Source organism: Calypte anna, chromosome 2 (genome assembly GCF_003957555.1).
Source record: "Calypte anna isolate BGI_N300 chromosome 2, bCalAnn1_v1.p, whole genome shotgun sequence".
In the NCBI taxonomy this organism is placed as follows: Eukaryota; Metazoa; Chordata; class Aves; order Apodiformes; family Trochilidae; genus Calypte; species Calypte anna.
The window spans coordinates 5,406,731-5,434,714 of record NC_044245.1 but is presented as its reverse complement, the minus strand read 5'-3'; the positions used below and the strand labels follow the sequence as shown (position 1 = coordinate 5,434,714).

Below are 27,984 nucleotides of genomic sequence, written 5' to 3'. Positions count from 1 at the left end.
TTCCCACCCCAGAAAGCTTCCAAGTTGAAAGGCAAATGCAACAAATGCCCCAAAAGGATGGAAGGATGTACAGAGCTGTTCATACAAACTGTCCGGGTGCACAGCAGCCTGCACCAAAATTTTAGGAAGGGAAACGATTATTTTCTAGTCTTCTTTAGCCTTGCTGTGATAGCTTACCTGGTCATCTAGGTTCATGAAACCCAGCACAAACCCATCACACTGCAGTTCAGGCACGGTCTCTGGTGGGATGCAGGGGGTGAAGGAGATGCAAACGGAGATGCTGCCACCTCCTGGAATCACCTGCAATTGAGAGACAACTGAGTGTCAGTGCAGGGAGCTGCATTGCACAAGCATCCTCAGCTGCTAAAACTGGGTTGTACAAGCAGCCTAAAATCTCCCGGGGATGGGGCTATGCTCAGGCTTCTCTAAAATGACACCATGTGACAACAAAACTAATTTATTTCAGCTGTAAGTATCAGTGTAGCTGCTCTTCAGCACCAACTGAGTTCAAGCGTGGCCACAGACCAACTCCCTAAGTCCCTGCACACCCCTGTGTACCTGTGGGTTTGTTTTTAAAAATACCCAGTCCCACCTACTTATACTCCAGGGATAATGCAGATGATTCTCCCACAACTGGCAGCTCTCACAGATACAAGAAACATTTTTTTTAAGAGTTACAAGTGTGATATAAGAGTACTTCACAGTTCAGTGTACTCTTGAGCATTTTTTAATTTTACATAACAGCAGGAATGTAATCAAATGCAGCTACAACAGATTTTGTGGGATTTACAGGTTGAACAGATTCTGCTTTCTTGGGATGCATTGTGCATGCTACAGTTAAATCCTGTTATTGCTGCAGAAGCATTTGCAGATTATGATTCAATCCTGCTGTTGCTCCAGAAAAACCTTTGCCATGTCCTTACAGAGCCAGTTGATGTCCAGCTGAGTTTGTAAGCTCAGGGGCCCTGTGGGGTATAGGGCTTTCTGGCTAGAGCTGTGCAGCCACAAATGTCCCAGTTTATTGTGATCACAAGGTGAGGTGTTTTGATCTTGCTACACCTGGGCTCAGAGAAGCCAAACTATCTCAGCTCTCCTTGCACTGTGTTCCCCTGCTCAGAAAGGAAAAGTTCTGCCTAAGGTCTAGCAGGGCCAGAGCAGAGCCATGTCCTACAACACTGCAAGGTCTGTGGTCTCCAGGACCTTAGTTGCTAGAGATGGATTTAATCCACATCTGGCCAGCTGTGCTGCACAACACCTGAGCCACCAGACTTTCCTGGAGCAGCAGTAGAAACACAGAGAACATTTCTGCACAGGAATACCTGGATGGTTCCACAGGCATCATCTCCTTTCCACACAGGCAGAGCTTGCCCTGGTAAAAGCCATCTCCACAATGAGGCCCTTGTTCATCTGTGCTGTCTCAGCCTCAGTCACCCCTGAGCTGGTCACAGACTTCACTGCTTTGAGATGCCACTTCTGTAATTATTTCTTTTATGTAATCTTTAGCTCACTCTAACTTGTAACCAAAACCCTTTGGCAAGAAGGGCTGCTAATATTTACAAATCAAAACTGACACACTGATTTTTTGGGCAGCTCTGTCACTCATGATTAGATCTTTCCAGTGCTGTCTCTGCTTTATCTTATTCCTACAAAATTGTAAAACCACAGCCCCCATCTGCACCAGTTAATTTTGAAGCAGTGAGGATTACAACTGTTTATCTAAGAGCTGCCTACAGAGCAACCCTTTACCAGCAGCCTCCTTTCCAGCTCTATCACACCTACTAAGCAAATCTACCCTGGGTAAATAACATCTTTCCAAAACTTCAGCTTGGATGCCCTAAACTAATGCTACACATTTCACCAAGGCAACCCAAGTGGGAAGAGCAGAGATGCCACTCTAGAGAACCCTTCATTCCACTCCTCAGTTAACTGCTCAAAGCCAGGTAGGACACTCACTTTTTTTGCTGTTGTCTTAAAAACTTTTCTTGTGTTGATCTTCAAGATTCCCAAAGCCACTCAGCCAACTGTTTCACTCTTAAAGTAATCTCTACCCCAAACCAAAGCTACCTCCTCCTCTGCCTTGTAGAAAATATGCTAAATCTAAACATAGAAAAAAAATAAGATCTTACTATCTGTCTTGGAGTAATGGAGTAGGGGCTGTCTGCAGGAACCCCTTCATGAGGTTGTATAAGCACAGACACAAGCTCCTGGACTGTAGGTTCTTGAGTGATGGTTTCCTCTTTGCTGTCAGCATTTGAAGACTGAAGGGACAAAAGGGTGGGAAATGGTTAAAAGGAGGAATGCAAGGGCAGTGTAGAGGGAACCACTGCACTGGTCAGCAAGAATGGCCAGCTCCAGTTTTTTTACTTTTGGCACAAAAGCTGGACACTTGCATATGTCCTGTACAGCATTTTTTTTCACACACAGGTTTGCTTTTCTGAAATTGCTCCTGAACTCCTTGGAAAACAGGCATGCTTAGGATCTGTTCTACCAAGAGAACCACTCAACCCTACAGTCCCTGGGCCATCACACACACCAGCTACAGCTGGGAAAATTTGATATTAATATCTTTTCTGTAGAGCTTTTGCCAGAAAAATACACATACCCTGCACGATGCCTTCACCCTGTCACTCCTAACCTTTCAAGACAATAAATGGCCATATTTTAATCAAACTAAGTGTAATAAATGCTACTACATTCTAATAGAGTAACAGAAACAACCTAGCTGTAGCACTGGGATAAATACTTGAAGCTGCAATTTGAACTTTGCAGGTTAGCTTCTGCTCCCTGACTACACCACACACTGACACCATAAAACACCCATGAGAAAAGCAGACTCAAATTAAGGAGTTTTTAGTTATCCTAACACTTCCATGTAAAAATGATAATAGTTTGTCACTGACAGTATTTTTTTAAAGTATCTCTTTTAAAAAGCTTCTTTAACAATTTGAAGAAAAGGAGAAGCAGATGGAGAGCAATTTGCTTATAGCTCATTCTGGAAACTGATTGCTGGTACCAATCCCCATCTACCCCTGCATCACTTCTGACTGTGAGAGGAGCTGATATTCCTTGTAACAACCCAGCTCTTAGTTACAAGTTACATCCCTTGTTATTGTTTTCAACATCTCATGCCAAGAAACTCATCAGCTCTCTCAGCAGCAGCAGAAAAACCAGAGGAGCAGCTGACCTCATCTGTGGTTTGTGAGGCTGGATAAATGCTTCTGCAGGGAACAGGAGTTTGATCCAACTTTAACACCATCTCTGAGGTGCCACCAGTTGATGCAGACTCATTTTCACCCACGTCCTTGAGAGGAAAATGGTCTCCAAAGAACATCAACAGGTCCACCAGCTTTTTGTCACCTTGCTCTTGGTTGTACACTTGCCAGTCCAGGCGGATGTCTGAATTGCAAAGGAGAGAGGACAATCAATGCTGGTCCCTGAGAAGACTGACAGCTTAGCTGGTGCTGGAGAGCCAGAATATCATGTAATGAATTTCTGTCAAGCAACTGGATTTGGATTAAAAAAACCCCAACATTTTAAGCTTTCCATGTTTGCTGTAAACTGATTTAAGACAAATTTCATTTTTCATTATTCTTTTTACAGCATGGCCACAGCCTAGATCCCAAACTATCCTTTTAATAACATTGTAATAAAGTATGAGTGTTTTGTTTGTTAAGAAAATGTGTTTGGTGGGAAAAAAAAAGGCAATTAATTTTTGCTCTTCAGAGCTTAAAATCTCACTGAAGAGATAAAAAGGTTAAACACAGAAGAACCTGATGATGCCACTGAAAAGCAAGCAGCACATCTGCTTGACTGGGGTTAGTGACTGAGAGACTTAGAAAAACAAGATGGAAAATCCTGAATTCTCATCATTTCAGTGAGTGAAACCCCAGACATATCAGCATAGGATGTCACTGAGTCAGTTACACATGTTCTACCACACTCTGGCTGGAGCTTTCCTGTTAAAGCCAACTAAAGATTCACAGCAGTGATGCCATAATAATAAATACTACTGTGGATATAACACCTGACAACACATATTCTTGTTTGTACCAGCCAAGTTAGAAAACAGCTTAGACACTCTCTTATATACCAGTATTATTTTTACACAAAAATTCACCTATTTTTACACCTTGATGAGGAAACTAGCAGGCCTGTCAGTTAACATGTCAATTAACATGTTAATTCTTCCGTTGTTATTATCATCAGGAGCACAACACCTGCATCAATGTTTGCTGTACAAAAGTCATTCCTACCAAAGGGAGTGGGATTGTTGAGCTGGACATTCCGAAGGACAGGAGAGCCCCCAGGGACATGAGTGCCAAACCTAAGGGGAGGAACCTTGCTGTCAGTACATGCAGAAAACAGAGGTGAAAGTCTGAAATAACTCAAGATTTGTTTAAAAGTTGAAATAAATCTGGCTGTGCTGGCAGCACCTGAGTGTCTCTCAGGTAAAACATGGCCTGCACTGTCAAGTCCAATATTGCTTTATTTAATCAGTCTCTTTTTTCCAGTTTTCTTAGTTGCCTCAGATGTTTCAGGGTAAACATGTGAAGTCAGCTTTTATGAAACACTCTGGCAGCAGAAGCAAATGACTACACAGCATGGAGTGACCCATGTCAGACACAGATTTCCAGGTGCAGGAGGTGTTGTTTTGTTTTGTTTTTTTTTATGGTGGCTAGCTAAGTCTATTTGCTATGGATTGCAAATACTGACATGGCAAATATTCTTGGCTGCAGTATGGTAAACAGTGCTAATTCCTCTGAAGTCAGAAAGAAGCAGTCATGCTGCATGGCAGCTGCTGAGTGTGCCCTGGTCCCCATCAACCAACCAGTACCCCACGTGTGAAGATGCAACTTGTATGGGAGAGCTTAAACCCTCCCCTGCCCCTATTTACCTATTTAATGTCACTTTGCTGACCTCATTATACCACAGAAAAAGGGGAACATGTGTGTATGTTGGCTATAATCCAACAGTATTTAATTCTCTGGCTTCTCTGACAGTATTTTGCACTATACCTGATGATGGGTTGCTCTGCTTCTGGTCCTATCATCTGCAGGAAGATTGGGCAGCCTTTCACAGTCATTTGCATAGGAATTACTTGGGGTTGTAAGTCTCCCACCTATCAAAAATTATTTTTTTGCTTTTAGAATCAAGATAAAACTTTAGTTCTCTGGGTTACAATTTTTTTTAAAAATTGAGTGGACTTTCAAATATTTTTGACTGTTTTATTTTTAAAGCATCTACTTCACATGCTAATGAAAGTTTTTTCAGCTTTCATCAGCTTTCCTGTGGCTTTTCCATACAACACAATGCAATGTATTGGTAGGGCAGAGCAGTGCACTGACTTGCTACCATTTTATAAATCAAAACTGCTCCAGTGATTTTTCAAGGCACATGAAAACCTCCCAAGGGATAAACATGTTACCCCCAAACTGAACCACGTATTGGAAGAGCAAACTACTGTTCTTTACATCTCACTGGAGGTAGAGGGATGGCAATATCCACCCTGCATTTTTACAGAAGTCCAAACAAACTGAAAAAAAAAAAGTATTTTTAACAGAAAGGAATCTGGGAAACACGATTGGTGTAAAATTGGCCATAGTGATACTTCCCTTAAAACCAAGGCCCCTCCTACCTTACAGACAAGATCATCCTGGTACTCTCCCCACATGTTGTTATAAGCTGTTATTTCTATGATTAGCTCCTGGAAGGGTTTTAGAGTTCCTGTGGAAGGTTGTATCTGGAAAGCTACTCCCTTCCCATGAGACAGCACTGCTGCTGCAAACTCTGAAGGAACACAGCAAAGAAGCATTGGATGAATTTTGAGGAAATGGAACAAAGTTACACTTTCAAAGAATATACAGGATTTATCTGATTTTAGCTGGTGTTAATCAGCCTATCATCACTGGCTTCAAAAAACCCTGGGGTCACTGATTGATACAACCCACATGTTTACCACTTTACCCAAGTTCCCTCCTGCAGTGGGTCTTAATCTGGTTTTTAAGTGTTATTTCTTGCAGAGATTAATTCATAGAAGGACTCCCTTCCAACAACCCAATCCAGGACTCTGACATATGCAAATCACTAATTGGTTACATGAAAACACATCCTTGACTAGAGAAAAACAAGCTGGAATTTGTGTTAACTGGTTCTAGTTCTATTTGCAGCTGCCTGTTTACCTCTGTGTGTTTTCACCACAAAGAATTAATTACAAAAAGCAAAGTCTTTCCACATTTCAAGTCACAAAGCCTTCTAAATCAAAAAGCTTGCACGGAATCTGTCAGAACAGCATTTTTCCAATCTTAAGTACTAATTCAGTTGAAAAGCTCAGTCTTTGTGACAGACACCAAACACTATGGCAAGGTACCAATATGTCCAAGTTTTATTTTGGATACAGCAGACACATCCACACTTTATAGCATTTCATTCTTATTCCCCTCCTCCCTGGGTCTCATGTGGCTTCAAATATTTTTCAGTACAATACATCAGAAATGACAGATGGGCTGTGCTGTGGCTTTCCACACTGGGGAGGGTATGTAAAGGAGTCTGAGGGAGAAAAGCCTGCTGCAATGGTGTTGGAAGACAAACATTATGTATGTCATCCATACTGTGTGCTGGGAGTGAGCTGTCACCAGTACACACATCTTCATTTCAAACTGCTGGGCTGGAGAAAAAGAAGAGGAAAGAAGAAGAAATGGAAAGAGAGAGAGGAAAAAGGAAGCAGGAGGGAAGAGAGATCAACTTAATGCTTATGCAATGTGAGCTTTCAAACTTAAGTATGGACTGAGGAACAAAGTCTTCTGACAGTGTAGATTTAGCAGATACTTTAAGAATGAAATAATGTGTCTGACTGGCCCATTTAATGCTGAATATGGTAGCCAGCTGGCTTTTGTCTTCTCAGCTGTGAGGATTAACAGTTATTCTCATACCTGCCTGGGTTTTTTTGGCTGCTTGCTTTGTGATGGGCCCTCTTCTTTTCACCAGGTAGCTTGAAGAACTTGGAAAAATAAATAAATACAAAAATAAAAATCACAGTGACATTTCTGTGAAATGAGCAGAACTCTGCTAAAGTAACAGCTCTGCCTGGCTCCTAAATCAGCCATTACAAGTTAAAGAAGGAATACCTGCAAAGCAATCTTTGAAAATAGCATCCGTAAGAATGAATCAGCTTGAGAGGTGTCAGACCCTGTGTGCAATCTGACACAGCAGAGCCTTGGACAGTGCCAACCAGCCCAGTGCCCACTGGCAACAAAAGTGGGTTTTGCCCTTTACACCAGCTAAATGTTCTCTCTAGTTCTGAAACCTCACTAGTAGGTTTCATTACCACAACCAAAGCAAAAGCTTAAAAAAAATAAAATAAAATAACCTTCAGAGCACTGCAGAAAATCCATCCTGTGACTGTCCTGATTTCAGATTTAACCCAAACTTAGTATTTGAGTCATTCTGCAGAAAAGGAAGACTTACAGGCAGGTTCCTTGTTCTGGAGCAAGGGAATTGACAGTAAAATATTCAGCTTCTACTGTGAATGGAGCACTGATTCCAGTGTGATTGGTAAGAATTAGCTGACGTTTTACTATCTCACTGAATGCCACTTCAGATCCAAAGTCCAAAAGAAGATCACATGGGCTTTGTAACAATTGTCTTTCACCACTGTCAGAAAAAGTTATGTTTGTATTAAAACATGGGTCTTATTTTCCTATGCCACAGATAATTACAGTAAATTTTTCAAGTATGCAATATGGTTGGGATAACCAGTTTAAAAGGAGCATGCAGCCTATTATTTTTGTGATTTATTGCTTATAATTTTTTTCACTTCTATCCATGGATAAGGATTTATTTTGTGTAGCACTTCTATCATGTATAACATGTCAGCCTGCCAAATCATAGAATCATAGAATCGACTGGGTTGGAAGGGACCTCAGAGATCATCAAGTCCAACCCTTGATCCACTACTGCTGCAGTTACTAGACCATGGCACTGAGTGCCACATCCAGTCTCTAATTAAATTAAATTAAATTAAAGGTATATTTCCTTATATAAAATTATAAAAGAGAGTAATCATGCAATGTATCAGAAAACAAAACTAAACATCAGTCAGATATAACAAGTCAAAGAGGAGTACATTCTCAAAGTACAACATCAAAACTTAGTGTTCCAAAATACATGATCCAGGGTGCAATTCTGTAATTCTAAAGTAACACCTAAGAGGTTAATTTGCAAAACACGTGAGGGACTACAAAGGTCCCACACTTTTATCAGGGAGGAAAGTAATTTTTCAAGCCCTCTGTACACAACAACATCAAGGCAATGGGCAGGTTACAAGTGTGAGGAGCACCATGGGGAACAGACACAACACAGACCCTATGAGGAGAGGCTGAGGGAGCTGGGGGTGTTGAGGCTGGAGAAGAGGAGGCTCAGGGGAGACCTCATCACTCTCTACAACTCCCTGAAAGGAGGTTGGAGCCAGGGGGGGGTTGGGCTCTTTTGCCAAACGACTTTCAACAAGACAAGAGGGCAGGGTCTTAAGTTGTGCCAGGGGAGGTTTAGGTTGGATATTAGAAAGAATTTCTTTACCGAGAGGGTGATCAGACATTGGAATGGGCTGCCCAGGGAAGTAGTGGATTCTCCGTGTCTGGAGATATTTCAGAAGAGACTGGATGTGGCACTCAGTGCCATGGTCTAGCAACCGCAACGGTGGTTCAAGGGTTGGACTTGATGATCTCTGAGGTCCCTTCCAACCCAGCCAATTCTATGATTCTATGAACACATGGACATGACTTTCACTGGTGCACAGTTGACTTCACACCAATTTATTATTCATGATTCACAGCTGTTAATCTGTTTCAGGTGTACAATGCTGGGAGTGGAATATTGCTCCTCCTGCTTCTCTTGGGCTTACGAAGAATTTGGCTAGTGTGTAAACCCAGCACCTTTCTTCACATAAGCACCTTCACTGAATTGTCCCAGCACATTTTGCTGTCATTGCAGCAGCAGGAGGAAGAATTAGGTTTACATAGATACATGGGGTTTTTTTTTCCCCACCTCAATTTTACTTTTGCCTTGGGAAGAAGTTATTTTCCATCAGTTCAGGGATAAAACCTTGATTTACCTGTCAGCTTCACTGTCACAAGGTATGGAGTAGGTGACATAGAGTCCTTTCACTTCTCCAGAAATGCTCAGAAAGAGGGGTTCAGTCATGTCTTCTATGCTACAGGAAAGGGCAAGGTCTTTAAGCTCACCCTGGAAGAAGAGGAGTCAAGTTTCCTTGTGAATGAAGCAAACATCCTAGAGGAAAGGCAGCCTCGTGAAGAAAATGACTTTGAAAATGTGTATAATCCTCACCAGACTAAAACCAGAACTATAACAGAGTATTGAAAAGTTTCACTGAATTGTTTTATGCTTCATGAATTGTTTTATGTGCATTCTCTGCCACCATCAGCATTTACCTTGGTCAAACCAAGGTAAAAATTAGTCTCTTTCTTGGCTTTGCACCTGCATCAGTCTATAAGTCCCAAAATGCCCCAGTAGTGATTTGTCACACTTTCTATACTGCAAGTGTCAAAGCTCTAACCATTAATCACTTGCAGTCAAGCTTACATAACCTTCCACATTTAAGATTTTATTTGCTGAATTCCTCAGGTCTGTGAACTCTGCAGTCTGCAGCCTATTTTGCAGGCTCTCAGTCCCATCAGCCCCTTGAAAATTTTCAAATATCAAAATGTCACCAGCCCAGCTGCATTCAGAAAAACAAACGTGTAGGATACACGCCAGCCTGCTCCATTTCATCTGGGACAATCCAAAGTGAGGATCTGCATGCTCCAAGAAAAGTGATAAGCCCAAAGAGCAACTGAATAAGCATTCAAGAATGAAAGAAAACACAAACAGCTGAAAAACACAGAGGCAGGGTAGAAAACTGCACACCCTGTGGACTGCTTTCAACCATGGTACCTCTAATAGAAAGCAATTTCAGAGATTCTGCAGAGAAAAAAAAGAGCATTATGTTTTGTTTACAAAAATCCTTCCTTTTGCCAGATTAGAATGCCAGTGTTGCTTTTTAATTACATTGCATCAGTTTTTAAACTTACCACAACATTAGCTGACAGCTCTATGCAGAATTCTTTTTCTTCATTTGGGCCTAAGGTGCCACTGGCTGGAGAGACAGAGATGGAGCAGAAAGCTGCCTGCCTTCCAATGAGCTGCCAAGCAGAAAGGACATTCAGCTAATTCTGATTCTTTCAGATGTTTTCTTCAGATTAAAGAGGGCTCCAAAGACAATTATTCTCAGGTTTAGGACACTTTCAGGTAGCAACACCTCCAGTGTTGAGGCTTGCTTTACAACTCCCTTGTGGTTGAGAAGGTCCTCATGCCTAAATTCATTCCAAATGGCTTCAGGTGCCCAACTGAGGCACCTGATCTGGGAGCAAAGTTAATGTTGTCCCTCTCACAGTCACAAATCTTTCAAGGATCAAGTAAAAATCTGATCCAGCTGATACTGGAGCAGGATTCTACAGGTGCCATCCTGGATTCTGCAGGTGCAGGATCCTACAGGTGCCATACCTCTCTCCACTGACCACAGAAGTGTTAGCAACTTCCCTTAGTCATAGAATCATGAAATAGTTTGAGCTGGAAGGGATCTTTAAAGATCAGCTACTCCAACCCCCTGTAGGGAGCAGGAACATTTTCCACCAGATCAGGTTGCTCAGAGCCCTTCCCAACCCGACCATGAATATTTCCAGGGATGGGGCATTTACCACCTCTCTGAGCAACCTGTAAAAAAATCTCACTGTAATAAATCTCTTCCTTCTCTCCAGTCTGAATCTACCCCCAACTGACTAAATGCACACAGGGCTTCAACTTGGCTGCTCAAACATGGGTGTCAGTTATCATGTAAACTGCTGAAGGTATCCCTTTCAGGCTCCAGCTGTTCCAAAACATTTTCCCATAGGTTCTCCATCATCCATATGTTCAATTAGGATCCCTTGGGCACCTAAGGACATCTTGGATGGCAATGAATATTTTCATGTAGGCAGCTGAGCTGAACCCTGGACGTCAGAGTGGATCTGAATGACCAAGCACTGAGAGCAGAACTTAGGTTACAGGCTAATTAACCTAATTGTGTGCAACTACCATTGCAGCCAACATCCATCCAGTTAGTATTTGTGAGAGAGCAATCTGCAGACCAAAAGAGTTGTTCATTTTAGGGGGAGCTGAATACTCTGAACTCCATTGCCTGGGTAGATAGGGTATGATTCAGTTGCCTAAACACAAGCACAGAACATAGCCAAGCCATACCAAGCTGGTGTGACAGTATTTACAAGAGACCATACCTCCTGAGTGATGTCTGGAGTTAGGGGGAAAAACCTCTACAGTACCCACAGTGACACTAAATATATATATATATATTATTCAAGTTACTGACATCCTGGTCTCTGTTCACTGAAAAGAGAATTCAGACCACAGCTTATATACTGACTTTAAATTTAGAAGTCTTAATCCATGAGCTGAGACCCACCCAGAATGTGAAGTTTAAGCAAAATTTAGACACTATTCAAATCACCATTGTTTCTTTGCTCTGATGAATTAAATGCAAATCCTAAATTGCCTGGTACAGTGTTAACACTCTAGTAGCATAAATCCTGTTTCCCCTCACATCTCCCAGGGATGGTCCAAAACCAGTTAAGAGCATATTAACATCATCTGCTAGTTAATCTTCTCATAAAAGCTGGGCTCAAGTTGAAGTCTTACTCATAAGCCAGTAAACAGGAATCAGTACTCAAAGGATACATCAGAAAGGCTTTTAAGAGCAGCTACTACTTTAGCAGAAATCATAGTTTCCATCTCTGTGTATTCTTCACCCACTAGAAGCACATTTACCTTTCCCCATAAGTATTTTGCTGGCAGCAGTGTCTGGTTAAAAAGTTTGCTGGTTGCTTTGACAGGAACTCCAGTATAAATTTCAGGGAATACTAGATGACTAGATATCAGGCACACTTGGGGGGTCTGGACTTCAACAAAAACAGGAAGATGACTGGAAACAAACACACAGATGGTCCATTGTTATCATTAATGAAATGTGCTAGACAAGAAACAGCCTGCTGGAAAGAATGATGATTATGTTTATTTAGCAATATTAGTGATTGGATAGTTCATTAATAGGTTACACAACCTCACTCTGCTGTTTCTGCAACATGTTTTAGGAGAGAAGAGCTCAAGAAAAAAACCAAAGCAGAACACCACTTCTATCCCTTACCTTTTTTCTCCATTTTCCACCTCTAGTTCTAATACTGTCTGGAGATGCTGGCACAGCATTGATGTGAACTGAACTGACACACTGCACATACCCAGAGGAGGTATTTCTCCAGAAGAAGGTGAAATGGTAAAGGGAGACACCTAGGAGACAGCAAACAGAAATTTCTTTGATGCCTGCAAAGCAGCTATAAAATGCTAAAAGTCCCCCAGTATAACAAGGACTTGTCATGTCACTAGTTTGTCCCTCAGACTTTGTCCTTTCTTTCTGCCCTTGGAGTCCCACCTGGACTGATTTTAGGAAGAACAGTGCTAGCTTGGTGAAGTCCTGGCCAGACCAGGAGGCAGGAGTTTGCTTTTATGGGGATAACTAACAAAAAGGCAATGAATGTCTCCTGCCAAGTGGAGGGGCTGAGCAGCAGCCACAGCAGGTGCCACAAACTGGGGAGATTCTTGGACAGGAGGTCAAAAAAGGAGGGATGGAGGAGTGGAATCAGAAAGATTCCAAAAAAAAGAATCAATGGGGGCTGGGGGCTGGAGAGATTCAGGAAAGGAAAGGGAGAGCTCTGCTGAAGGAGGAGTGGAGCACTTGATTTCCTCACTGGGATGTGAATGAGCTCCAAGAGGACAAATCCAAGAGAAAGTCTAAAATTTCTCTGGAGTTCTGGGAATTGTTGTGAATGGCAGGGGACAAAGGAGTAACAGTGAGAAGTTCCTGCTAAGAAGCTCCTCTCTCTGTTGCAAAACTGAGTGTGTCCAGAAAACCAGAGTATCTGGACAGCATTTAGACCAATTTTTGCCATAAAACCAGCAAACTCAATTTCTTGCATGGATAATTACAAAAAGAGCTTTACAGGCAAGATTTGGGTTTCATACAACAAAAAACACTTATCTCAGAGTCTGGATTTCCTCCATCCCCTTTAACACTTAACACCAAGGAGAAATCTGGTTACAATGCCCAATGTGTGCCACAATCAATCAAAATAAGTAATTTAATTATAAGAATGGTCTGCAGGTAGCAGCTCTCACTCAATTCTTTCCCACCAGTATTACCTTTAGGATGCTTTAGTTATTTCATAGGAAATGGTGGGATGAGCCCTAAAGTCAAAGACTGGAATGGACTGCATTTGACCCATCACACTACTGAAATAACAATTTTAGTATTCATGGTGCTAAGAAGTAATTTTGGGAGCCATTTGTATGTTTCAAAGCTACTGTTTTGAGCCAAAAAGTCAGATTCAGTAGGTGCAGAGATTCCTTTCTGAGATGCTGATGTGGGTGCATGGGAGGAGTGTCTAACAGAGTTGGTTCTGATCATGTCCTGCCCCCTTATTTACATCAGCAGAAGATTAAATTATTGTCATACAGAAAATATTCAATGTCTCTTTAGATCAAGTAGGGCCTGATTTGTAATAAATGGTTCATAATGGGAGGTGATTTGTAATAAATGGAAATAGAGGAAAAAAATCCAAAGCATTTAATCTCAAAAGAATTTGTGCACTTCTGCAACTGTGAAGAACCAGTTTCAGAAGAAGTCACAGAACTTAGAACTTTGGATATCTGGAATGAATATTACAACCCCTAAACATGAGGAAAAAACAGCTATAACACTGACTTACCTCTTCATTCCTTTCAGCTAGACAAGCCTGACTTTCTTGCATTCTCCAGCATGCTGGCAGCTGACACAGATTTTTAATCTCAAGGGTTCTTAACACACTCTCCCCCTGCTTAACCAAACCAAACCAGAGTGATGGGACATCAATACAAAGAAGTGGACCCTAGGACACCAGGAAACAGATGTCAGAATGGACAGTTCTGCCAAAACTGCCTAATTAAGGAGCATACATTAACTAAGATTAATGTTAAGTTTCACAGAAAACAGCAGAAAGCAACAGCATTGCATGTAATACAGGAAAAGTCAATATCATGGGAGTATAAACTTTGATTCATTGGTTACTAGACAGCAAAAATACCCCCTGTTTGTACCTGCTTTAGATTTGTCAGGCCTTTAAGAGGCAAAAACCTTTATATGGACAATAAACAGGGTCCCCAGCAAGTCATCCTGCAACACTGCTCTGTTCCTTACCTTAAAAGCAGCCTCAACATGCAGCACAACTGGCTCTGGAGAATGCTCAATTTTACACTGCAGGTTACAGCTGATGCACCCAGGTTTGCTTCCAGTAATTGCCAGTTCAAAATCACAGCCCTCATTCATATCTAGAGAAGAAAAATGCAGGGTCCCATCTCACCTTTTTGCAAAGAAACCACCTGTTCCAAGACTTACTGAAGTTTCTGGAGCCAAATTAAGCCACTTCTTGGCTCCAGTTGGCTGGGGGTCAGGTCTTGCATTTTAGTGCTCTGTAACTTCTCTGCTCATAGCATTTAAATATTTCTGTCACTAATTGATGCTTGCAAGTCACAGAAACTTCACCTATGATGCCAGAATGAGGTTCAACTTCCATGATGTCACAGGAACTGATTTTCTCCCATGTGTACTTGATGAATGTTTTGCTGTTATTCCACATCTAAAACAATTAAAATCAATGAGACAATTAATGCACTTGAAGCTTTCAGAGCAACAAAGCAATTAGCTGAGAGTACTGATGCACTGCCAGCTAGATAGGACACACTTTGCAAACTCTAACCACGTCCTGATCACTACTAAACTTTATGACCTACTAATACACCTTGACTGTAGCTACAACACTCTATGTTGTCACCTGAATCTTGAAATAAACTCAGCACAGGAAGAGTGGAAAGGCACAGTCCTTAATCTAACCTCTGACTAACTAACTCAGTGCCAGGGATGATAATTTCATGATAATTTTCTGTCCTCCCTTTCCTTTCTCCTCTGTGATGTCAAACAAGGAGGAGAAGCAGTGAAATCCTGACTGGATTTCAGGCATCTACACCTGATCTCATCTCCTAGGATCCCTTTTACTGAAAACAATGGCAACTTGCACAAATCCCTCTGACTTATTTTAGTCTGTAGGATGAGGTGAATCACCTCATGGATGCTGCCAACAAGATCTTTGAGGACTGTACAGGGACAGTGCAAGTAGTCCTAATGTGGAGATCTGTGCAGAAAGCACTAGATTTAGTCAGATTTTCTCAGCACTATATTTAACCCCATGGCTCTATAAAATATTTAAGAAAAAAGAAAATAAAATAGGTTGTCTGAAACCTGCTAATAAGCCCTCTGGCATCTGGTGACACGAAGCACATGATAACAGTGAAGTCAAAAGCAAACAAACCTTAAATGTTTTCCTGACAGTAACACCAATAAAGCTTTCTCCAGGGATAAAAATAGCATATGGTTCCAGAAGAAGATGAAATGGTTCTGTTGATCCCTTAACTTCTATTTCCAATGTTATTACATCCTCTCCTTTGTATTCTGGGATGTTTTGAAGCATCCTCTCTTTTCCTAAACTGTAGGAGGAAATATGGTAGAATTATTAAGTATCTTAAACTGGTGCTTAAACTGGATCCCATCTTTTAGTTGCCATATCAAAACTGAAAAGCAAAATTTTCTCAACTACAGACTCCCAGTTAGTTCAGACTGGTGACAATTAAAAACTGGAAAAATGTTCTCTATTGTACTCTAGTTGTCCCAGTCTGCTCATGAACAATTGTATGTCATGGACTGCAGTAACAAACAGTAGTGACAGGAGAACCTGCTGGAAAATTCAGCAGAAAGCCTGGGAAATGGAGAAACAAAATGACAGGATCATTTTTGTACCACAAAATCCGTGCAGATAAAATCCTTTCTAATTGTCAGTCCATCATAACCAGAAAGATGAAGAATCCCAGTAAACTAATGTAATATCATAGCCAAACTGGGAAATATTGTTTCTAGGCTTACCAAGGTGATTCTGGGATGTCCCTCAGTACCATCTGAATCACACTGTGATAACTCTTCAGCTACACAGATGAAGGAGAAGACTTTAATGTCAAGTAATTAGTTATGTCAAGGATTAAAAAAAAAAAAAAAAAGATGAAAACATAGTTTACATTTAAAAGATGAATGATCATAATTGGAGTACTAAGGTCTGGTAAACAATATTCAAACTCCAGAGTTACTAAAAGTAAACAAGTTTGACTGCAAAATATTAAGCCAGATTCTGATCTCATGGTGTATGGTTCCAAAAAAAATACTCATTCTTGACATGCCTGTTATTATTTCCCTAGTATATTGCATACTAGACACAAGCATCTGCAGAGGCTCTCCAAATTAAGATCAGTGCAGCTGTACTAATTTAAAGTTTCTTCTAACTGCTCCAGGTTGTTTAGCTCAGTTGACCATCAACCTGGTTTTGAGTAAGAAATACTACTTTTCCTTCATGGGAAAAGAGGATGACTTCTATATTCTAATGGGGGGAAAAAGGGAAGCACAGAAGCAAGCTTTAGGCCTGAAAGGTTTTGCAGAAGATTCATTTGTAGAGAGGTATTAATTTAAATGTGTATGTTAATTCAGTGCATTTTTCTATTAACTAATTTGAGTATTTTAAAAAACCCCAGTTAATTTCTCTTCCATAATTACCTGAGGTAATTGCTACATCTGTCAATCACCACAACATGGGATATTCACACTCTTGGGTTTACTTTGGATTGAGTTTCTCTAAATGCAGTGAGCTCATGTTTCTTATTTACAGGGACAGGGAAGCAGAACTAAGACAAGAGTTGCTGGTACAGCTGCATCCAACCATCACTGCACTCCTCTTTGCCCACAGCTGCACACCATCATTTCTCTGCCAAAGGCTACCACAATCCCCTTCCTTTATCCCACAGCTGTTCATAGGCCCCAATTCAGTCCCCAAAAACAGTTTAAATAATCCCTGCTTGCTAAGCAGACTTGTTTAGGTTGCAGTAAGCAGGGGGTACTTCCCCAGAGCTGGGTCAGGAGTATTGTGGTAGTGTCCTGAGGGTGGTATCTTTACCAGCCAGCACAGCTGCAGCTATGAGGATGGGTCCAGAGTTTCAGTGTAAAATTAATTGTGCCCAATCAGTACCAAAAATGACATGAGATCAGAAACTGTCTGACATTTTGCAGTCAAAACATGTTTTCCTTTAGTAACCTTCACAATTTTGAACACTGTTTATCAGAGCATAGTACCAGCTAATTAAATTTAATCCAGAAAGCTGCACAGCAAGGGTTTTATGACTTACATAAAAATACACAGCTGGGGTTTGTAGATAGGAAGGAATCACAAGCCATACCTCCTGTGGAGTGTAAGTGAGAATAAACTCATGATCAGCATCAGGGAGCAAAAATCCCTGCTCAGGATTTAGGGAGAAGGCTGACTCTATGTCTTGATCATATTTGAGCTTTGTGAAGTCTGCAGTTTCTTCTGGATCTAATGGTTTCAGATTAGGCTTTATTATCTGCCAGTAGAAAGGAAGTTCTACGTGACTGCAAAGGATCAAGAAACATCAAAAGGCTACGATTAAAAAAAATCAGACAATTTTGAGTGAGATAGAGGCCATTTTTAGTTTCTTTCTCCACATAGGGAATTCCTCTCCTTAAACATTACAAGGGTTAGACTTAGAAGTCTTTGTGAGCTACAAAGCTGATGAGGGCAGCAGAGAGTACATTAATTGTACAAATAACATGATAATACATGGTAAATATGCAAGATATATTAACACTTTCCTGCTTTATTTATCAATGATTAAGAAACTACAATTCTTTCAGTAACCTGAGACCAACAGGATCATTCCTGCTGATCCCAGTATGTTTGCATTGGATCACTCCTGATCATCTACTGAATATTCTGAATTTAATCCAAGTGCAAGCTTTGGGTTTTAGCACATCAACACAGTGGCTCCAGCTAAGATTATAGCAATGGCTCTACAATATTCTTTGTAATCCAGAAAAGAAGTTGCTTAACTGGATTGCTTCAGCACATGTGTATTCCAAGGAATGCGTTCAGGGTTCAAGGAATGCGAACCTTGCTCATGCTGACAGCAAAAACTTTGCTTTACTAAGTGGAGGAAGAACACTGGGATTTCAAGATCAGTATCAATGACATAAAACAACAATTTCTTGTATCACCTTCTATAGCAGTGGAAAGATTTCCCAGCTTTGTTTCATCCAAATGCTGACACCAGACATGCAGGGACTGCTGTCATGATTGTGACACAGAGAAAATATGGAAATTGGCACAGTTTCCTGTGCCAGCTTACCATATCCATGGAGCTAACTGAATCACTTTCTATATCCAAACAGAATTCTCTTCTGGCATTATGCATGTGTGCTTTCCAGGTCAGAGAACAATCTTTCCCTGTAGCAGGTATCACTGGTGTATCTAGAACAGCATTGAGCTCCTCACTGCTTTGATGCTCTGCAGCCTCTAACAACTGCAATCATGCACATCAGTCTGCTTCTGTTATTGCCCTACTGATTTTGAGCAAGTTCAGGATGCTGTTGTGTTCAGTACAATGTAATTGCACATGGGGACATGTTACTTGATGTCAAACAGAGTTTATATTTAAATCTATTAGGACCCAATAGTAGAAATCATGTTTTAATGATTAAAGAAAGTTTTAATATGAGCTAGTTAAAATAATCATTGGGCTCTAGTTTTAATCAGTGGAGATCTGGTGGAGTCCAGGATGTATTATGTCTTGTTCTATGGGAGATGTCAGTAAGAAGTGCATCCTTAGCAGCATTCCACTTGGAGTATTGTGTCCAGTTCTGGGTCCTCCAACACAAGGACAGGGACCTGCTGGAGACCACATGTTCAGACTGCAAAGAATTACTCTATTAATAGCAAGTAGGTACCTAGAGTTCCTTATAATTAATTTCTTCTCCTCAGTGGTGTGTGGGTTTTGGGGCTCAAATCGGATGAGATGCTGGGCTGTTGCATCAGTGAGCTCACTGGGTTCAGGTATGCTTTCTCCACCTGTGACAAACACAAGCTCCAGAGCTATCAGCTGTCCAGCCCCTTGAAGAAAGAAGTAGGTATTAGTTTTTACCATCTGGCTATTAACATTGTTCATATTTCTCATTAAAAGCAAATGCCAGCAATGGCCATTACTAATTATAACTGATGTTTCCTCGAATTTCAGAACTCCAGTATGGTATTTGCAAAATATTTGTTCATCAGTGTCCATCAGTAGAGACCTTTTCTTCATGAATTTAAAAGATTTGGATTTTAGGGCCAGAACCTCAGCTCATTTACATGGCTTCATTTATTGGTGAAGTGAGCAGGGTGTTTGCAATGGTTGATAATTTGGCTCCCAGATGTTTTAAGTCATATATTAAAATAAAAACAAGCAGCAAATGCACTATTAAAAATATTTCCAAAGGAAATACCTGTAATCAAGTGATTAAATAGTCTACAAGTCAAACCTAATGTTACAGAACTCTCAATCACATCACAGGACAAGTACTAACATTTAAGATGGTTTGGCTGGTTTTATTAGCTAATCCAAAGAATGACAATGGATACAGCAGCCTAAGAAGTGACTTGGAAATGACTACAGGTGTCCTTTTCTGCTACTTGATGATATTTCACATCTGGAGTTTTGGCTACAGAGGGTTAAGAGCTCAGTGCTTTCTGAATCCCATGTATTTCATGCACTGGGATAGAAGTGCAATAATAAAAACATTTAGCATTTAACCCCATCAGGGGACAAAGTATTTTCTTAATCCAGTCACATAAAATCTGACCAGCACTTCAAGCCACCAACCATCACTCACACCTTGACTACATTAGAAACACAGTCTCTGAAAGGTGTTAGAAACAAACCTGTGATGGTAACATCAGTGACTTGGCAATTGTCACAAGCAATGCTGTATGTCTGCTGTGAGACTACTGGTGAAGAAGGGAAAAACACAACCTGAAAGAAAGAAGTGAAATAACAATGTCTGTAACTAGATTCTCTCCAGGAAGCAGTAAACTTCAACTCATAAGTGTTCAGTAAAGTATAGACCTAGTGATTAGTAATTAAAGCCTACATTTACAACAGAAATATCATATTCCCTTAAGACTAGAAAGAAATGTTTTCTGGGTCACTACATGTGTGCATCTGGTTGGTCACAAGGGGCTGTCTTTGTAGCCACTGGAGACATGGGCAGTCTACTGGGTGACTTGCACCCTCAGATCTCCCTCAGTCACTGAGTGATGCCACTGCTGCCTCTCAAGCTACAACACTGTGAGCAGGGCAGCTGCTTTGTGCCCTTGAGCTCCATCTCAACAGAAATAGTTCAGGGACCACAACCTCTGGCTGTGTAGTGCCCACCATGGTTCTTCTATCTGCAACACATTACCTCCTGCAAGCCCAATCCATGCTAAACACATCCCCTTCTCCCACATGGGCCTGGTTCTGCTGAAACAATGCACCCAGGGAGAAAGAAAGGAGGAGAAATGCTGCTTTTCCTTTATCCACACCTGCATAACCTATACCTCTTATCAACAGCCAGGAGGTACTGGCAAGAGGAAGGGCTGAAGTCTATCTTACTCTCCATATCACTCTTCTTCTCCTCAGTGACCCTATAACAGAAGGTGGCCCACATCAGAGATAGGAGCAGTAGCAACCAAAAATGCACACCTACTGCAAGATCTTTTTCAGGAAAGAGCACAGGATTTGTACCTGCTGCTCTACAGTGAAAGATTTTTTTTTCCCCACAAAATGTCATTTTTTTTCCAAGGAAGTTCAGAAAGGAAAAGCTTCTTGGACTTGACACCCCAGCTGGAGTGAAATGAGGACTCCTGTGTTCTCATCTTCTTCTTTTCTCCAATAGGATTGTTTGGATGGGGAAAGTCTGACTTGTCTTTGAGAGCCTAAGGAAGACTTGAAATTTGCAATGAAAGACTCACTGGTGAGATTCACAATTGTAATTCTTCCAGCATCATTGCACAAAAAGATTTGAGCATTTTTGGTCACACAAACCCAAACACTCAAGGTCCAGCCAAGTTCTTCTAAAATAACCTTGTTTGTTAATATATGTGGTAAAGTACAAATACTTTCTATAGCAGTCTGTACTAACCTCTACTGTTGTGCTCTGTCCTGGAGCTAGCTCAAAAAACGCAGGATGAATCCCAAAAGGATCTTGTATCACAAAACCAACAGTGGCAACAGGCTAAGGTGTTAAAAAAAGAAAAAAAAAAAGAAAAAAAAAAAAAGGTTAATAAGCTACATTGATGGGGTTATTGTTTAAGAATTGCTACCTAAACCAGGCAGTATATTAAAACATCAGTGTTCTGATGTTTTGATCTTACTGTCATTTTTTTCACACATCTCAAAAGTATGTGACTTATATGTATGACATAATTAGAAGTGATCTATGCTTTATAATTACCTTGGTGAAAGCAGGGGTGTAGGTGCCATCTCCAAAGACAAGTTATAGATTGAGGAGCCTTAATTCCCAGAAGAGTGGCTATGCTTCAGCACAGGAGCTGTGTTTGTTTCTCCATGCATATTATTCACTCTGAGTTGGAACTGCATTTCAGGAAGGCAACCTGGCACATCAGCTCCAGCCCACAAAACACTGATCTACCACATCTCCTCTGTTGTATCTCTTAGTCCCTGTTATGTGATGGAAAGCTAAAGACAGAGCAGTACTGAAGTGGACTGCTGGGGTCTACAGGTGCAGAAAAGTCAGTTGGTGATATCTTTGGTGGGGGAGAGGAGGAAATTAGCTCAAGTAGTGCTAGAATTGATTGCATTTCTTTTTGCATTAAGGGTTAAGATTAAAATTCAAGCCAATTGTCCTTTCCCTCATCTATGTCTTGAATGTCTTTTCCAACCAAGGTAATTTTGTGTTTCTGAGCAAGACAATTTCTTCCAGGAGTAAGAGAATCATAGAATTGGCTAGGTTGGAAGGGACCTCAGAGATCATCAAGTCCAACCCTTGATCCACTACTGTTGCAGTTCCCAGCCCATGGCACTGAGTGCCACATCCAGTCTCTTTTTAAATATCTCCAGACACGGAGAATCCACTACTTCCCTGGGCAGCCCATTCCAATGTCTGAGCACCCTCTCCATAAAGAAATTCTTTCTAATATCCAACCTAAACCTCCCCTGGCACAACTTGAGACCCTGCCCTCTTGTCTTGCTGAGAGTTGCCTGGGAAAAGAGACCAACCCCCCCCTGGCTCCAACCTCCTTTCAGGGAGTTGTAGAGAGTGATGAGGTCTCCCCTGAGCCTTCTCTTCTCCAGCCTGAACACCCCCAGCTCCCTCAGCCTCTCCTCATAGGATCTGTGCTGGAGTCCCTTCACCAGCCCAGTTGCCTCCTTTGGACCCGCTCCAGGACCTCGATATCCTTCCTGAACTGAGGGGCCCAGAACTGGACACAGGACTCGAGGTGTGGCCTCACCAGAGCTGAGTACAGAGCTGAGCACAAGCAGAAGGGATGGACATCCAGGGAGATTGGTCTCAAGGATAAATGTGAAACCCTGAAGGAGTGGGATAATACAGATATCCCCAGCAAGGTCTTATAAATTCTGTGCTAATATAACCTGACTGGATTAAAGGCCTTCATGTTAGAGCATCCATACCATACCAGCTCCAGTATATTCCTCTTCTAATCACTCACCCTGAAATTAGGAGGTGGAGAGTCTTTCTTTGGCATTACACAGAACTGCCTGGTGGTAAGTCCCTCATTTCTGCACAAAACCATCATTACTTTAATTGCTCCAACAAGGCAGGAACCACAGTCTATAATGTGAGGCACTGAAATGAGTAACACAGAAAATCAGAGTACACAAAGGCTGGCAGCTGGCAAAGCCAGATCTTAAATAACTCATTAAAGACAACATTACTGCATATGAAGATGCTAGGTGCTGCAACCCTAAAACTCTTCAAATTATTTCCATTTAAATGTTAAAGAGTTTGAGATGCATATTTCTGCATTCATCTTACATATTAATGGTGTTTCCTACTTAAAGGCTCCATTGAATGAGAACAAAAGGTAAGATGATTTATTTAAAAAGCCAACTGTAACAGGAAAGGTGTCTTTACAAAAAAAATCAAAGCAAGTTTCTGCAAAAGTAATCCTGGTTGTTACAGCTGAGAGCAGGTATCTGAGAGGTGAATCCTGCAATTATGTCATATCCCTATAACAAGGTAGCATCCCATTAATATTAATTTGTAGCATCAAATATTTACAACTAAATCATAACTCATTAATATTTAGGATTAGTAATTACAGTTAGGATTCCAGGTATTGACAAGACACAAACCTAGGAAAGTGGCCCCTGTTCATTCCTCTAACACACTGAAAAAAAAAATGAGCTTGATGTGACAGGAGCAAATAACTGAGAAAAAAAATTGTCAGGATTACATTTTAACTAATAAATCTATTATGAGTGAAACATGAGATAGACATCAAAATGTTGAAACTGCACTGCCAACTGTGTCCACTTATTTTTGATGACAGTCAAATGGAAAAACCAACCAATTTTATTAAATGAAAAAAACAAACAACTTCAGAGAAAATTAGGAATTGGATGATACTGACATGTTAACACTGGAGGTAGACTTTTAGCTTGGACTGGGATCAGAAGAGGTTCTGACACTTGAGTCTCCACTAGTATACAATCTTCATAATCTCCTAGGCTTTCAGGAATAAATTGGACTGTATACTGGCATGTCATCCCAGGAGCAACCATTCCTCCCTCTCCTGGAAATTTTCCTTGGAAAAGAAAATAAATATAAGGAATTAAAAAAAAAACAAACCAAACCAAAAACTCCCCAAGTTGGAATATGTATTTATGATCACAATTCTCTCTGGAAAGATGCCTGAATTGCCTCTCCATTTTTACCTAAGTTAAGCTGATAAAAAGGAATGACCACAAAAACCCTGTCAGTGTAACCTGAGTTTGCACATATCTCCCAATGAACTCCATGATTTTTTGTCTGAAATATGCAGCTCACAGCTACAGAAAAAAAAGAGTGAGAAGAAACCTAGAGATGTTACCCAGGCTTCCTCTGCCACAAGATGACAAGGTTTACATGAAGGCACCTAACTTCTAAATATTCCAGTGTAAGTTGTGACTGGAATATCACAATCTCCTTGGGCAATTTATCCCAGTGCCTGACTATCCTACTACTGAAAAGATGTTTCTCTTAGCTTTCCTGTAATCAAATCCTCCTTGCTGCAACTCAAGTATGTTTTTAATGCCTTTTTCTCACAATGATTTAAATGGAAACTATTCCCAGAGGAATTCTGGATAAGACTCAGTCTAGGTATTGCAGAGATTCATTTCAACCTAACTTCAAACAATTTAATGTTAGTCTTCTTGAATTCCTCATTAGACCATTTAAATATGCTTATAAGTTGCATCTGAGTGGTCCCAGAGATATAAATCAGCCTTCTATTTCTAAAGAACTGGGAACTATGGACAGCAGAATCAAACAGAATGTCTCTGAAAAACCATCAGCTATACTACATCTCTTATGTTTTACCAGATAAAAGAATCCTTACCTGGCCCAATGGCAAATGCTGAAGTAGAGGGGGGAATAACTCTTAGATGATGACATGTTGAGGTGATGTTCTGCAGCTCTATGGTCATCTTAATTTAGAAAGAAATAAAATACTCCATTGTATTTATCATCTCACTTGTCATAATGCTTCCAGTTCCCTATTGCTCTGCTAGTGTTGGTTAATTTACCATCACAATTGACCTAAAAGATGTATTTTATTCAATAAAGGCTGAATCAGATACTACCAAAACCAGTAGGAAACTGAAGAGTGTTCCTTTTAGTTTTCACTGGTTAGTGTGTTGGTAGTATGTGTAAAAGAGTATTATCGTTAAATGCTCATTAAATCAGCATAAAGAAGGAACTCAGGCTTCTGATAAACTGCAGAAAGATGCAAGATTGGGTGAAACTCATAGATGACACCAGGATATAATGCCTCCCAGTGGTAGAATTTACTCTCTACAAAGAGGTTAAGTTCTCACCTCATAAATCTGTCCAAGTTCATAATCAGAAAACAAAACAACAGGTGGTTTGGCAAGAAAGAGAGGAACAAAGGAGGTATCACTGAAAGATAAAAAAGGGAGACATCTCTTACATCCTAGGTCTTTAAATACTGATCAAATGAGAAACTGCAAAATGTATCCTTTAGCAAAACCAAAATGTCATACAGACATATTTTGTGTTTCCTAAGAGACCATAGGGACATTTAGCTTAAAATATCCACATCAAATCCACAATAATGGAGAGTTCAGAGCTGAGCTCTCTGTGTGCTCCAGCTTAGATTCAACAAACTGTATTCTGCATACCCTTTCTTATCTTCTGCTTTTCTTCTGGCTATGGCTTGTTCCACCTCTTCTTGTGATATGACAAGAGATTTGCCTCCCTGGAGAGCATTAGGTGGGAAAAAGCGGGGATTCTTCAAGAAATTCTTCATTCTCTCCAGTTTGGCAAGGTAACTACGTTCTCTTTCTCCCTCTGCTTTGCACTTACTGTCCTTCCAGGGCAGCTTCTGTGAGGCATGAGGTTTCTTGGAAAAAACAAAGACCATGGTGCAAAAATTAAACAGAGCAATTTTGAGGATGGTGAAAAAGGTGACTGCACAGGCCTGAAGACAGCTACACAGCACTGACAGTTCATACAGAAATACCAGGGTTCTCTGCATGGTTGATGAGGCTCAACACAGCCAAGTGCTGGGTCCTGCACTTTGGCCACAACAACCCCATGGGGAGCTCCAGGCTGGGCACAGAGTGGCAGAAAGGGACCTGGGAGTCTGGATTGCCAGGAAGCTGAACATGAGCCAGCAGTGTGCCCAGGTAGCCAAGAAGGCCAATGGCATCCTGGCCTGTATCAGGAACAGCGTGGCCAGCAGGTCCAGGGAAGGGATTCTGCCCCTGTACTCAGCCCTGGTGAGGCCACAGCTTGAGTCCTGTGTCCAGTTCTGGGCCCCTCAGTTTAGGAAGGAGATTGAGGTGCTGGAGCAGGTCCAAAGGAGGCAACTGGGCTGGTGAAGGGACTTGAGCACAGATCCTATGAGGAGAGGCTGAGGGAGCTGGGGGTGTTCAGCCTGGAGAAGAGGAGGCTCAGGGGAGACCTCATCACTCTCTACAACTCCCTGAAAGGAGGTTGGAGCCAGGGGGGGTTGGGCTCTTTTCCCAGGCAACTCTCAGCAAGACAAGAGGGCAGGGTCTCAAGTTGTGCCAGGGGAGGTTTAGGTTGGAGATTAGAAAGAACTTCTTTATGGAGAGGGTGCTCAGACATTGGAATGGGCTGCCCAGGGAAGTAGTGGATTCTCCGTGTCTGGAGATATTTAAAAAGAGACTGGATGTGGCACTCAGTGCCATGGTCTAGCTACCGCAAACGGTGGTTCAAGGGTTGGACTCGATGATCTCTGAGGTCCCTTCCAACCCAGCCAATTCTATGATTCTATGATTCTTTTCCTAAATATACCTTCTTAAATAGAATCAGTACCAGAGACAAACTGATGATGCATTTTTGATGCATATTTTGTTACAGGAACCGAAAAAAATCCTACAGTTCTGACAGACTAAGTCCAATAAATCTGTAAAATGTACCTTTTTTGTCTTTTTAGCCCAGGCACTAGAATCTGGAGTTGAAGGAAGAGTTAATGTGCCTAAAGACACACTTGGCAGACTACCAGGTGTTTTCTCTAGTTTTTTAATCCCAGCAGGCATCTGGTCCTGCAAGCCTGAAGAAGTACGATGTTTAAGCCTAATTGTCTCTTTGAGGTAGCCAGGTTCTGATTTTCCTGCAATTAAAAAAAAAATAATAATAAATTAATTCTGGGGGAGAAAAACATAAATTACAAACATTTATTCTAAGCATAGTTTTCTGATTTTAGCCTTGTTGATGGTAAAAATGCTCTTTAAATCCTCTAGAGTTTAATTTACATTTATAATTTATTTTGCACAAATGAAGCTTAGTGCTTTAACAAGAAAACTATAAGAAATACTGATTAAACAAACTATATACAAGTAAGGTTATATTACTCTCAGAAATCTACCTTAGCCTTACAAGTGAATGGGACCCAAAATATCCTGGTCAGTTTACAAAAGATTTGTATGATCTCTGAAATGTTTGTTTTGTCTTGTTTTGACTGAAAAATTTTATTTTCCTGTTACTAAAACCTTTCATCTTGCCTCACATGAGTAAAACAAATGAAGTATTCTTGACATTGCCCAAAAGATTTTTCTTTCTGATCTTAATTTGTATATTAAACTGGTACATTTCCAGAATTGTAAAATTTTAAACCTAAAATGAAGAATACAATTTTATTTCACTGAAAGTGGTTTTTATTTTAATGTAACCACTTCCCATCTCTGTAAAAGATGTACTTGCAGCTTTGTGCTATTTAAACTGAATCGAGGCAACAGTCACAATTAATACAGCTTTTGTGTCAGATGGAAAGAACTATAAACAAAAGGACAATCACCATTAGATTTTAAGCACATCTGTAATCATTAATTCTAAATTTACAAGTTTTATTTTTATAGTGCCCCTTTAGTGTAATTTTATGCTTATAATACTAGATTCCTTTTGCTTTGGCAGAAAACTATAAAAATATACTCAGATCTGCTACAGCTTCCTATGCTTCAATTCTTATAGAGTGTTCTAAAAAGTATAAGCAATTCTCTGCTTTAAAAGTTACCTTTTGGTGCTGTAGTAACAGGTAATTTATCAGTTATGTAATCATCAGGGCAGGTTAAATGATTTTTTCTGAGAAGTTCATTATCCACAATCCACCTAAAAGAGGATGGCACTGCAAGAGTAAAACCAAAAAAAAAAAAAAAAAT

The 27,984-nt window shown here is 40.7% G+C and overlaps 1 protein-coding gene across 1 annotated transcript in view; it reads right to left on the bottom strand.

Annotated features, from left to right (window-relative positions):
• The window catches only part of DLEC1 (DLEC1 cilia and flagella associated protein), a 39,576-nt gene that overhangs the window by 7,693 nt on the left and 3,899 nt on the right, over positions 1-27,984 (bottom strand). Inside the window, exons 4-31 of the mRNA XM_008502231.2 lie at positions 27,840-27,950; positions 26,746-26,939; positions 25,480-25,700; positions 25,156-25,237; positions 24,678-24,765; positions 23,712-23,885; positions 22,788-22,924; positions 21,239-21,331; positions 19,998-20,088; positions 19,028-19,190; positions 17,464-17,656; positions 16,109-16,167; positions 15,501-15,675; positions 14,678-14,771; positions 14,333-14,463; positions 13,866-14,024; positions 12,251-12,390; positions 11,875-12,028; positions 10,086-10,196; positions 9,110-9,240; positions 7,465-7,650; positions 6,930-6,997; positions 5,636-5,787; positions 5,016-5,119; positions 4,254-4,324; positions 3,185-3,396; positions 2,127-2,258; positions 178-300 (exon numbers count right to left, since the gene is read on the bottom strand). Of these exons, the coding sequence (XP_008500453.2) occupies positions 178-300; positions 2,127-2,258; positions 3,185-3,396; positions 4,254-4,324; positions 5,016-5,119; positions 5,636-5,787; positions 6,930-6,997; positions 7,465-7,650; positions 9,110-9,240; positions 10,086-10,196; positions 11,875-12,028; positions 12,251-12,390; positions 13,866-14,024; positions 14,333-14,463; positions 14,678-14,771; positions 15,501-15,675; positions 16,109-16,167; positions 17,464-17,656; positions 19,028-19,190; positions 19,998-20,088; positions 21,239-21,331; positions 22,788-22,924; positions 23,712-23,885; positions 24,678-24,765; positions 25,156-25,237; positions 25,480-25,700; positions 26,746-26,939; positions 27,840-27,950 (3,749 nt within the window). The remainder of the gene's footprint in view (positions 1-177; positions 301-2,126; positions 2,259-3,184; positions 3,397-4,253; positions 4,325-5,015; positions 5,120-5,635; positions 5,788-6,929; positions 6,998-7,464; positions 7,651-9,109; positions 9,241-10,085; positions 10,197-11,874; positions 12,029-12,250; positions 12,391-13,865; positions 14,025-14,332; positions 14,464-14,677; positions 14,772-15,500; positions 15,676-16,108; positions 16,168-17,463; positions 17,657-19,027; positions 19,191-19,997; positions 20,089-21,238; positions 21,332-22,787; positions 22,925-23,711; positions 23,886-24,677; positions 24,766-25,155; positions 25,238-25,479; positions 25,701-26,745; positions 26,940-27,839; positions 27,951-27,984) is intronic.